The 13129-nt window shown below is 36.5% G+C and overlaps 1 protein-coding gene across 1 annotated transcript; it reads right to left on the reverse strand.

The window, feature by feature from the left end:
- Positions 1 to 311: 311 nt before the first annotated feature.
- On the reverse strand, positions 312 to 5758 carry LOC114098635 (tripartite motif-containing protein 64C-like). Its single transcript, XM_071616979.1, has 6 exons — positions 5330 to 5758; positions 4459 to 4554; positions 3545 to 3775; positions 2783 to 2805; positions 1802 to 1899; positions 312 to 739 (listed from the first exon to the last, which is right to left on the reverse strand). The coding sequence occupies exons 1-6, from the start codon at positions 5756 to 5758 to the stop codon at positions 312 to 314; spliced, it is 1305 nt and encodes a 434-aa protein (XP_071473080.1).
- Positions 5759 to 13129: the final 7371 nt, after the last annotated feature.

A 13129-nucleotide genomic window follows, 5' to 3' on the forward strand; every position in this document is an offset into this window, starting at 1 on the left:
ACACAGTTTCTTCAGATATGGACATTCACCAATTAATTCTTATTTTCTTTCAAAATTTTCCTTTTTTAATTGTTTTCAGGATTATGGAATGAACCCAGAGCCTCACACCTACTAGACAAGGGCTCTACTACAGGGCTACGCACACCCCCTCCCCATTTTAACTCTCTTTAAATGACCAGTCTGCCCTCAAAACTTGTGTCCCTCCTGTCTCAACTTCCTGTGTAGCTAGTATTATAGACATGTGACACCATGCCCTGGAAAACCTAAATTTTATGGAGAATCAAGGAAAAGAAAAGGATTCAGAGGTGAGGTCAAGATGGGAAGAGAGAAACTGTATATGAGGGAACATCATAGAAGCTCATAATTTCATTGTCATAATCTAGAAATACCCCAACCCAACCCACAGGTCTTTGTACATACTGAATTAAGGGTGGGGAGTTGGTGGAGAGCCTACAGTGGTTGTTCTTCTTTAAGGAAAATAGGAGAAATGCTTTCTCAGAATCAAAAGTGTCACTTGTCATAAAATCTTTACAGACGCCGAGAATCCAGTTGGAGGTGTTCCCCACATCAACCTCCCAGTAGTGTCTACCGGAGGTAAATCCCTCAGCACTCCATATAACGTAACTCTCAACTGTCTGGGGATCTTTAGTTCCACCATCATCTCCAAATATCTTATTTCTATCTTCATGAGAAAGGCTCACATAGCAATTGGCCCATCCTTGAATAGTTCCATTATTCACTGCACAAAAACAAAACAAAACAAAATCATATAAGTAAAGAGCATTTGCATGTCTTGGGCAAAAACTGTCTACCTAATCAATCTCTTTATTTACCCCTCTTCTAAGGAACAGTAGGGAGCAGAGAGAGTTCAAACTCATGTATGGAGAAAGTTTCCTATGCCCTCTTTAGCACTGAGAAATCTTTAAATTATAATGCTAAATAAAAGAAAACAGAAGGTACTCCTTGTTGAGTGAAGGGGTAATTTAATATCAGCTTTTGGATGGTTTATTTCAGGTCACACACACAAAGAGTCTTTTTTCTTTTCTTTTCTTTTCTTTTTTTAGTAGAAATCTCTTCTTGAATTGTTTTTGATACCATTAATAAATAGACACTACTTTGATATGATTGTGCCTGTTTCATTATCAAACACCAAATAATTTGACAGAAAGCAACATCTGCACACTTGACAGAAAAGAACCTTGGACTTACATGATCTTTTGAGACCATGAATCCAATCTAACTTGGGTTTCAGCCTTCTGATATCTAGACCTCCTCTCTAGTGATGCAGAAACATGGCTGGGTCATGTTTACAGATCACTTACCTTTCAGTTCTTTTGAAACCCATCTGATGGTATTGAATTGTTCTATTTATGGGAAATTTAGTCTGTTTTGTTCAATAAAACTTGTATTTTATAAATAGTAATTATTATTTGCCCATTGCATATCATAAATGTACTTGGAATATAGGATAGATTAAAAGCAACCAATATCACATTTAAATCTTCAAAATTAGAATAAACTGAAAAAACACAAAATATTGATGGCTGCTCTGAGAGGTAAACATTGTATTGCTTAATAACTCTCCAAACACCAATAATGTTCCTTTTCTTGTACTGTCTGTATTAGAACTAGAATGTGTATCTGAGCTATAAGTTAACAAGTGTGGTCTTGGTCATTGTATTATGACTAGACAAGGAAAAAAGTTAGAAATTTTTCACATCAGAATATTAAAAATGGGAAGCCTTTTATTTGAGGAACCTACTAAAAGATTTGAACCTGAGTGCCAAAGGCTCACACTTACCTCGGAACTTGTTCAGCATATCCAAGATTCCAGTGATGTGTAATGAAGAGAGCTCTGGGTTCACTGGCTTGGGCTTCTCCATCTCCAGCAACTCGATTCTGGAAAGAATGATACCAGTTACACTTTCAAAACAAAGGTCAAACAAAAAATCATTACAAAGATACCACTTTTAATCCAAGATGTTGTTAAAATTACCCATGTTGGTGAATTAGGTATACATGTTATTCAACTCTCTTGGGATTGTATGATACTTTTTTTCTAAATTTAATGTACTAAAATTCAGTCTCCTTATTCATCTCAAACATTATCCAACTTAAAAAACACTGAGTTTCATTCCTGAATCAACCTTGGAAAATGCAAAGATCTTGGATATCTTGGAGAAAGCAGACTGTTCAACTTTTGGGACTTTGGTCCACAGAGGTCAACAATGATATAGTCATTGGTTTCTAAAGGGGAAGGTTCCTTGGACCAGTGGCTTTGATCATCTCTGTCCTTGGAGGGTATCTAGTACAGCCTGGTATCACTGATCTTGAGGGTTCTCAGGCAGCCCTTCCCCTCTGAACATGTGCTGTGTGCCCTGAAGAAATGGGATCTGGTCATTGTTACTGATGGTAATGAAGCCCCCACCCTTTCCCATCCTAGGGAGTATTACTCTTTCCTATCTTGTTTACCTTCTACCTCACTAGAATTGAATCCTTTTCTGGGATATGTTATGAAAATCTCCTTAGTAAGGTTTATTGGGACTGGGCTGGAGAGGATAGAAGGAATGGGTGAAACAAAGCCCAGAACACCAAATCATTCTTAGGTATGGTTGAATTCAGATACATAAGGACATTTTTGAAACCAAGGTACATATTACCTCAGAGCCTCTTTTCAAAAATAATATCCACAGACAAGATGTTAATATCTGAAAACATAAAATTTCTCTTCTTCAAGAAAAAAAACTTTCTCATAAACCAGAGATTATTACATAAAACTCACCTTTCAAATATGTCCCCTAAGTCCTAAAAGGAAAAAAGAAAGAGAGAGTATTAATACTGTGTCCTTCTGTATCCTCTCTGGTACTGTGGTCCTTTAGTGTGTGTGTGTGTGTGTGTGTGTGTGTGTGTGTGTTTGTGTGTGTGTGTGTTTGTAACATTTTTTTTTCTCATTTTCCTCTGAAAAGTCACCTGAGTTCATGGTAATACCAAAGCCCACATTAAACATGGAAGACAGACTTGGTGAACGATGGAGCTTAGAAAGGGTCTTTCCAGTGATACAACAGGACCTAGGTTCCTGTGTCACTCATCTCCCAGTCTTAGTCCCAGGAGAGATCTGACCCCCTCTGACAGTTACAATTAACAGTGAGCTATTTGAAAAATAGTGCACTGAAATTATCAACAACTTCTGTTCATGCCTATTAGAGGGGAAAAGCTTCATCTGCTTTTGTGAAGAACAGAGGGTGATGATGGAGTTGGGAAACATAAACTGAATATTTCCTCAACAAAATTAACTTTCCCCTGATTACTGAGTTTTTGGATAATTTCTCTGTGTGTATAGTCATCTTAGTGACACAAGATTTTGTCTCATGTACCTTCTGCAAGACTTACAATCTCCCAAGATTACCAGAATATAGGGAAACAAGTGATTGGACAATGATGGGTGTAAAGGAGCTCCTGTCACTCAGCTGAGCACAGTGGGCTCTGCAGGCAACATTGCCCAGACAAGAATTCCTCTCTCTAAGGATGAACCCTCCCTGGTCACCTGGAGCAACTCCATGTCAGGCTTATGGCACATGTCAGACAGCTCCCTGTACATTTCCTTCAGCCTTTCCCTCTGTTGGGCCATTCTGATTTCACTGTCTCTGAGTTGTTGAAAAATCTCCTGTGCTTCTCTTTCTAGTGTCTTCAGTTGAAATCGCTCCTCCTCCAGGAGAAACTTATGCATCATGTGATATTGAACTTGGATCATGTTCTTCCTTAAGACTACATAGTCCTGTAGAGATATTCATTTAAAAAGATTACATTCAAAAACTTTTTTAAAGCTTCAAATATTATTGTCTTAGCATCAAGCAAATATTTCAAATACTTTTTGTCTCATGCTCACACAGTGTCTTAAATATTTACTAATCCTGTCTACCATTTTTTCTCTGTTTCTTGCCTCTCTCCTGTTTAAAAAAAAAATGTCTGAGGGGTCCCAGGCTATCTCCCTGTGATGTCTTAATGCGTTGTTTCCTCTTTTATCTAAATCTTCCTCCTTTTCTTTTGTTCCTTTGTCTGATTCTTCTAAATATTTTTCAATATTTATATACACACTGTATGAAACATTAAAAAAAGAACCTCCACATTGCTCGTAGTTAAAAATCAATATCTCTCCTCTCCTTCCAACTAACTAGTGCAATACTGTCTTATCCTCAGTGTCTGGGAAGATTTATCCAAACCTCCAAAGTTGGACAAAGAATACCAGTCATGCCTCATTCACACCCATATACTTGTATTCTTCACATTATCTTGTGTTGGCCAGTGTTTCATACTATTACCAGAAATCATTGCTTTTTTTTTTGAGATGAAAACACTATCCTTCAATATCAACTCAAATTTATCTGACAGCAACATTTTAATTAGCATAATGAATTAGCAACATTTTAATTAGAATAATGAAAACATTTTCAAACTTACCACAAAGGACTGACATTTGTTAATTTCTTCATTTAGATTATCTTGCATATCCTGGGTCATTTGCCATAAAGGATCCATTTTCTTTAGCAGTTTTTCCTGCAACATAACCATAGGCTTGAGTAATAGGGAAGATAGTTTTGTAGGTTTCATATTTTGTGTAATGGAATAAAATAGTGCTTGGTAATACAGTAATATTTAGTTTAAAAGAGTCAGATTTTTACAAATTAGTCTAAATTGATTTTACTATTTTAGATATTTGAAGCAAAAGAAAAAAAGATTTTGAAAGGAATCCATAGATAATAGATAATACAATCAATTTCCTGAGAAAGTAGTTTTTACATAACCTCACTATGTAAGGGTCCATCCTTCAGTAAAAGAAGCCCATGTTCCTAGTACTAGCCATCTGCTGTACTGCTGCCCCAATTCCACATATTTGGACATATATTTACTTCTTTATTTATTTTTCAGTACTGGAGATTGAAGCTAATGTTTCCCACAAAATAGGCAAGAATTTACCTGTGAGCTATATCTCAGACCCTTAAACAAATGAAAGAAGAACTGTGTCTTACTAGGTTGCCCAGTTTGGCCTCAAATTTGGGATCCTCCTGACTCAGTTTGCTGAATAGCTAGGATTATTGGCATAGCCACCATGCTCTGTCATTTAGACAATGTTTCTAGTGGAAATGTCCTTCATGAGCAGGAAATGAGCACTATGATTATAGTGTCCAATTGATCAACATTTAAACAGCATGTTTACCTCTTATGATTTACACTGAAACATCACCACCTCTACCATCTGCATTCTCAACTGCCTGATTATCATGGTTCTTAATTTCTCTCTTTGATCTGGACCCTACAGGTTCTAAGTTACTTCAGGCCCATCACTCACCCTGTACACTTCTGCTGCCCATGCCACTGGGCTGTAGCTGTGAACCGCATGTTCGGGTGAGTCAGAACAGGGTGAACAGAGCAGGCTCTTGTCCACCTCACAGAAGAGCCACTTTTTCTCCCCATGTGTCCTGCAGAGCTGCTCCCCAGACCTGCTGTCAGAGGGAGGTGTGGCCTGTCTGGCAAGAGAAGCCAGCTTCTTGAGCATGATGTTGGTCCTGAAGTCTGACTTCTCTACTATTTCTTTGCACTCAGGGCAGCACATTGGCATTTGGGCTTCTTCCCAGCAGAGAAAGAGGCAGGGTTGGCAAGAGGTATGTCCACAGTCTATGGTGACAGGTTCTAAGAGGTAATTCATGCAAATGGAGCATGTGAGTTCACTCTGGAAGTCTTGCAAGACATGGGAATCCATGTTTCTGAAATCAAAAATATAGAGGATGGAGTAAAAGAAAGAGGGAGAGGAGAGAATGTTATTCTTGTGTCTTGATGATGGTATAAAAACAATAAAAAGTCTTTGGTCAGTCCTGATTGTTCACTTGAGTCATGCCTAATCTTTTATTAACTTTTTGTAAGACAAACCTGGATATGTAGGCTGAGTTTCCTCTATGACACAAATGACAAAATGAGATGAACATGATCTTTATTTTTTAAAAAAAACAACTTTCTTATTCATTTGGGCAAGTGTAATATTGGGACAAAGAAGTTTTAGGATGATTCTAGACTTACTTACATTAGCTGATTTTTCCAGATGCCCATCTAGGATCTCTCTCTCTCACTCTCTCTCTCTCTGTTTTTTTTTTTTTTTTGTCTCTCTGACTCAATGATGGTAACAAACATGGAGACAGTTAATCTTTATGCCAAATGTCTATGATCTCTGCCTCTCTACCCATAGATGGACTTTTCTAAAAGACAATTAAAATTAAGCATAATTCACTTGAAGATGGCTTGACTTAATCACTGTTGGGTTCAACTTCCATCTTCTGAAACTACAAACAGTTGAATTTATGCAACTTAATTGAATAATATATTTTAAAAAATAAAATGAAGTGAGGTTTATCAACGCATGCCTCTTTTCCCAGCTATTTGTAGGCTGAGGGAAGAGGATTGAAAATGTGAGGGCAACCTCAGGAATTTATTGAGATCCTGTCTCAGAACAAAAAATTAAAAAAGGGGTTGAGGATGTAACTCAGTTGTAGAGCCATCCTGTGTTCAATCCTTATTACTAATAAAGAAATAAATTATGTTTTTAAATTGAAAATTAGAATGTAATACTGGGGATGTAATCAGTAGTAGAACACTTGCCCAGGACTTGTAAGATCCAGAGTTTTAGCCCCAGGACTGAAGTGGAAATAAAAAAAAATAAAAAATAAATTTTTATTACTTCTTATTAAAGAAAATAATATTTACCAGAATCAGTTCTTACCATCAGAGTGCCTTTATATAATGAGATGATGAGTATGCATGCTACAGTAGTTATTAGCAACAATTAACCCATTGTTATTTATAACAAAATCAACTAGAGAGCCCAGTGCAGTGGCACATGCCTACTATCCCAGGTACTGGGAAGTCCGAGGCAAAAAGAAACTAAGTTCAAGGCTAGCCTAGGTACCTTATTGAGATCACATCAAAACAGGCTGTAAACAGGGGAACATTAGCCCTGGGTTCAATCCCCAGTATAAAAAAGTAGTGAGAGAGAGAGAGCATAAGTTAACAATGGTGCTTTCCTCTCCAGAGACTACCCTTCAGTTTAGAGATCATTGATCATGATGAAGCATGATCAATTCGTCTAATTTCTACTATTTTTCTCTACTGATCAAATTTCTCACTGGGAAACTTCTACAAGTCTGTTTCATCTACTGGACTATTTTCAAATCTAGTTTGGAAATTGGAGATTTTAAAGGGATAGCAAATAGGACTTTCACATGAAGGGTTTTACAATCAAATCTAGATCTTAAAATTCTAAGCCAATCATGGTGGCACATGCCTTTATCCCAGTGGCTCTGGAGCCTGAGGCCAGAGCATGGAGAGTTCAAAGCCTGCCTCAGCAAAGGAGGCACTAAGCAATTCAATAGGACCCTATCTCTAAATAAAATACAAAATATGGCTGGTGATATGGCTCAATGGATGAGTGCCTCTGAATTCAATATCTGGTACCCACTAAGAAAAAAATCTAAATTGATGTGCATAAAAACTATTACATGTATAAAATATACTGAATATTTTAAGCAATTTATGGATTCTAAAATTTATAAAACTGCAGAAATATTTCATTTCATACCTGCAAAATCAAATAAAACACAAGGTAATAGAATAAAAATTACTCAGATCACTTAGCAGAAACCAATATTTTACAAATAGTCTAATTATATATGTATATACATGTACTTATACACACTCACATACACACAGTATATATAAAACAGAAAAAAACAAAGTAGGTTTTTTACTTGGAAAAAGCCCAATTAAGTTGAAAAGTAAATTCAAACCATTCTTAGGAAAGAAAGTAAACTTAAAAGGCTTTCTTCTAATTTCCACTCACCAGAGTCTGCTCTAAGAAAACTCACGTCTGGAAGTAAGTAAAATTTGTCTGTATCACAGTGTCAGTAACACTCAGGTCTCCAAAGCTCAGTAGCTGAGAATTCAGTCTGCTCCTTAAAGGTACCTTAGAGGAAAAAGCATTCTCAAGAGAAACGCCCTCCATAAATACCTGGAACTCACCTAAAACCACACCCACTACAGATTACCTCCTCTAAAAGTTGTGAATCATACTATGAGATTACAATGATTAGATTCATACAATAGAGTAAACAACTTTGATGAGATTTGGGGTCAGACACGAGAAAGTTTCCTTGAGTTGAGTTTGCAAAGAGACATTTTAACTGAAAAATTGTTTTATTAAATAATAGTTAGTTTTAAAACAACAACATCTCAATTAAAAAAAAAATGATTTCTTCCTCTACTGATGTTTAAAGTTTGAAAGTTTGAATTCCTCTGCTAATATTTAAAGTTTGAAATCTCTGATTTATTTTAATTCTTGCTTTTTGGTTACTTCCTTCTTCTCTCTCTCTCTCTCTCTCTCTCTCTCTCTCTCTCTCTTTTGTTTTGGTGCTCTTTTCCACTGAACCAACAGTGGAAAAAATAGTTTGGCATGGTGGTTGCATTGGACCTCAGCTATGGAAATGTACTTCAGTGGTAGAACATCATCAAATGTATTAAGGAAATAAGCCTCCTCAAACCTGCACTAAATTTTGGGTGAATTTTTTCTAGTCAATTAAAAAAATATTTAGTTAACCAAAAGCAGACCTGTGGCAGAATTAAGTTTAGGAATTTCTTTTGTTATAAACTGAGACGGAGCTTGGCAGTGGGATAGACGTAAAATGTGAAGCTCATTCAGTTTGTGTTTCTTTGGCATCTACCAAAGATCTTTTTTTTTTTTATAAAACCCAAGTGTCATAGGTAATTTCATAAAGAGAAAAATCTGCCCAAAATATGATGGATTGGCTTTTAAAAAATTGCAGATAAGAAAACAATAAGATACACACACACACACACACACACACACACACACACACACACACACAGAGAGCTATATTGTACTAAGAAAAATGAAGTAATAGAAATCAGCATGTTAGAAGAATAAAGAATGATTCTACTACCATTAAAGCATCAGAACTATTCTTCACTATTTTTCCTGTTCTCAATTATTTTTCTTGTTCTCAATTGTTTGATTATTTTTTGTTTGTTTTTTTAGGGTATTGGAAACTGGTGCCAGTGTTGCTTTGCCACTAGGCTACATCCCCAGCCTGTTAAAGTTATTTATTTTGAGACCAGGTCCTTGTAGATTGCTTAGAATCTCACAAAATTGCTGAGTCTGGCTTCAAACTTGCAATCCTCTGACTCAGCCTATTGAGTTGATGGAATTAAAGGTGTGTAGCACCAAGCCAATTTCTAGTCCTAGAGCTTAAGTAACACCCTGGTTTCAGGTTTTTAGAGATGGAAAATATTAATGAGAAGCTTAATAAAGTGCTTCTATACTTGATTTTCTGAATTAACCCCAAGACATAGTTACATGACTAGGTAGTCTTGAGCTCTTTATTCTCTCCAAGCTTAGTTGTTTAGATTTTGTTTTGCTTTTTTTCAAGCTTAATTTCTTTTTTGAAAAATTAATTTCTCCAAAAGTTTAGCACTTTCAGAAAAGTGTTATGAATATTAAAAGAGCCAGGATTAATGCATTACCTGGGGCACAATAAGCACTCTAGAAAATTTTAGCCGTCATTAAGACAGAAAAAAATCCTAAAAAACTTTTAAAAAATGCTCACCATCTCTAGCAGTCAGAGGAATGCAAATTAAAACCACCCTAAGATACCATCTCACTCCAGTAAGAATGGCAGCCATTTTGAAGTCAAACAACAACAAGTGCTGGTGAGGATGTGGGAAAAAGGGTACACTTGTATATTTCTGGTGGGAATGCAAATTGGTGTGGCCAATTTGGAAAGCAGTATGGAGATTCCTGGGAAAGCTGGGAATGGAACCACCATTTCACCCAGCTATTCCCCTTCTTGGACTATTCCCCAAAGACCTTAAAAGAGTGTATTATAGGGATACAGCTACATTGATGTTCATAGTAGCACGATTCACAATAGCTAGACTGTGGAACCAACCTAGATACCCTTCAATAGATGAATGGATAAAAAATGTGACATTTATACACAATGGAATACTACTCAGCACTAAAAAATGACAAAATCATGGCATTTGCAGGGAAATAGATGGCATTAAAGCAGATTATGCTAAGTGAAGCTAGCCAATCCCTAAAAAACAAATGCCAAATGTCTTCTTTGATATAAGGAGGGCAACTAAGAACAGAGCAGGGAGGAAGAGCATGAGAAGAAGATTACCATTAAACAGGGACAAGAGGTGGGAAGGAAAGGGAGAGAGAAGGGAAATTGCATGGAAATGGAAGGAGACCCTCATTGTTATACAAAATTACATATAAGAGGAAGTGAGGGGAAAGAGGAAAAAAAGAGAGAGAAATGAATTACAGTAGATGGAGTAGAGAGAGAAGATGGGAGGGGAGGGGAGGGAAGGGTGGATAGCAGAGGATAGGAAGACAGCAGAATACAACATACACTAGTATGGCAGTATGTAAAACATGGATATGTAACAGATGTGATTCTGCAATCTGTATATGGGGTAAAAATGGGAGATCATAATCCACTTGAATCAAATGTATGAAATATGATATGTCAAGAGCTTTGTAATGTTTTGAACAACTAATAAAAAACAAACAAACAAAAAGACAGCAAAAAATCCGAAAAGACTTTAATATCATTTATTTACAGATACAACATTTGTTATAAAATGTACAATCACTTTATAACAAAGAACTAGAGCAACATTTCTTATTTGATTATGGCAACAAAGACCCCTGGAAATGGTCCTGTGAGGTATTTATGAAATGGAATCATTCTTTTATGATTATGAATCTGAATCTCCCCATACTGAGCATCTGTGGGGCAGTGAACCTCTGTTGTCAGTGCGGATGGACTGCTCACTCACACACTCTCCAGAGGGGAAAATGAGAATCAAATAACCCAAGGGCAAAGAATTGTAATCTGCTTTAACAAAGAAGGTACAGTGCTCTGGCTCTGAGTGAGGCACTTTTCTCAGGATTGGCAGTTTGTCTTGGTGGAGAATCAATAGACTTGAATGGCAGTTACTTAGGGAGCTGAATTCAATATACTGAATTAATGCTTAACCTAGACCCACTTAACCTAGAGCCTTCTTTTGTCAACACCTATGGATGACTGAGCACTAAGCACATAGTCTTTGATTTAAGCTGCAATACAAACATTGTCTACTGGGTGTCAGGGCAGCTGTGCAGTAAATCTGTCTGTTTTTCCATCACTGATTTTTGGCTTGTTATGATATTAACTGGATTCAGTTATCAGGACCAAAAACAAATAAGCAAGTACATATATAAATGCTCTATTAGTTCAAAGAAGTGGTGCATTCCCTCAAATTTCATGATTAAATTAATATCTACTGGAAATTGATCATTTATTGTGGGCTGCTTTCAGTGTAATTGAAGATTTTTGTTGGTTAGTATATATGGAGAATTTAGCCATTGTCCAACATGGTGAGTATATTTAATAATAATCCATTGTGTGTTTGGAAAATAGTATGGCAGTGGATGTCAAGAATTTTATTTATTTATTTATATATCATATATACATATATACCAAGGATAGTATGGCAGTGGATGTCAAGTTTGTTTGTTTGTTTATTTATTTATTTCTTTATACATACATACATATATGCATACAGCCATACATACCAGGGATAGAACCCAGTGGGACTGAACCACTGATCCAAATCCCCACTTTAAAAAAAAAAAAAATTAAAACAAGGAATGTATTACTGAGCATTCTTTAGGGCCTCACTGTGTTACTGAGGCTGACTTTGAACTTGTGACTCTCTGGCATCAGCCTCTTCAGCAGCTGTGATTATAGGCCTGCACCACCATGCCTGGAGGATGTTAAGTATCCTTATTACAAAATAGCTCTGCAATGAATAGGTTATGCATAGATTAATTAGATAGGTTTGATGATTTCACAATGTGTCTGTACTACAAAGTATCATGTTTACATGAGTTTATATGATTTTATTGGTCAAATAAAAATATAAGGTTAAATTTAAAAGTTTTCTGAAATAGATTATGTAACACTGTGCTGCATTTGATTTTGACATCCTGCATGCAAACAGTTGCTGTAATGGCACTGTGGCTCAGCGAGCCTATCCGAGCCCGCGCACTGTAAGCTTCAGGTGGGAGAACCTGGGAGAGCTCACTTCAGGAGATCAGCGCTGCTGGACTGCTCTTCTTGGTTAGAGCTGCAGAAGGAAATTTATTAAGGAGCAGCCCTAAATTAGGACCCAGTTCTGTGTGAAAATATGCAAATTATTGTCCATTGTTGGCTTCTGCCATCCACCCACCTGCAACTTCTAAACAATCTTGATTTCAGGGTCTCTGAATCTAAGATTTATCAGAAACAAACAAACAAATAATATCAGGGTTTGAGGAGAACATTTCCAGGCAACAAGTCAATTTTTTTCCTCATTGGTATGGTGGCAGTAGATTCTAGTGAGGAATGTACCCAGTTGGTGTTAGTTGGAAGTGTACCCAGGTGGTTTTAGTTGGAAGACTAAAAGATCAGTGAAGAGTTCAAAGGAAAGTGAAATAAACCTGAACCTTTCTTTTCTCTTTGATATCAGATCCATCTTGAAAGGAACTTGGGTACATTGTCTCAGGAAATGTGGTCCTTATTTCATAGGCAGAATTAAAAGTCCGCTTTACAAGTTTTGAAAACTCTACGTGAACCATCATTGCTTTCTTCCAAACAAAGCAAACACTGATTTAGATTTTACTTTGCAATTACACAAGAACGAGAAACTAATTCATCGGAATTAAAAAAAAAATACTGAAAAACAGAATAATAAAATTAAATCCTTTTACTCTCAAAATCCCTACAGCAACTTTATAAATACTTTGGGAAAATACATAGTAGGTTCTTTTTTCTTTCCTCCTCCTCCTCCTCCCCCCCCTTCTCCTTCTTCTTTTTTTTTTTTTTTCCTAACTCTGGGGTGTTTTCCCACACAACAACAACATCCCAGCCCTTTATTATTTTAAAACTCAATTATTTATTTTATTTTACTTTATTTTATTGGTACTGGGAATTGAATCCAGTGGTACTTTAAAACTGAGTTACATTCCCAACACTGCGAG

This window comes from Marmota flaviventris, chromosome 9 (genome assembly GCF_047511675.1).
Source record: "Marmota flaviventris isolate mMarFla1 chromosome 9, mMarFla1.hap1, whole genome shotgun sequence".
In the NCBI taxonomy this organism is placed as follows: domain Eukaryota; kingdom Metazoa; phylum Chordata; class Mammalia; order Rodentia; family Sciuridae; genus Marmota; species Marmota flaviventris.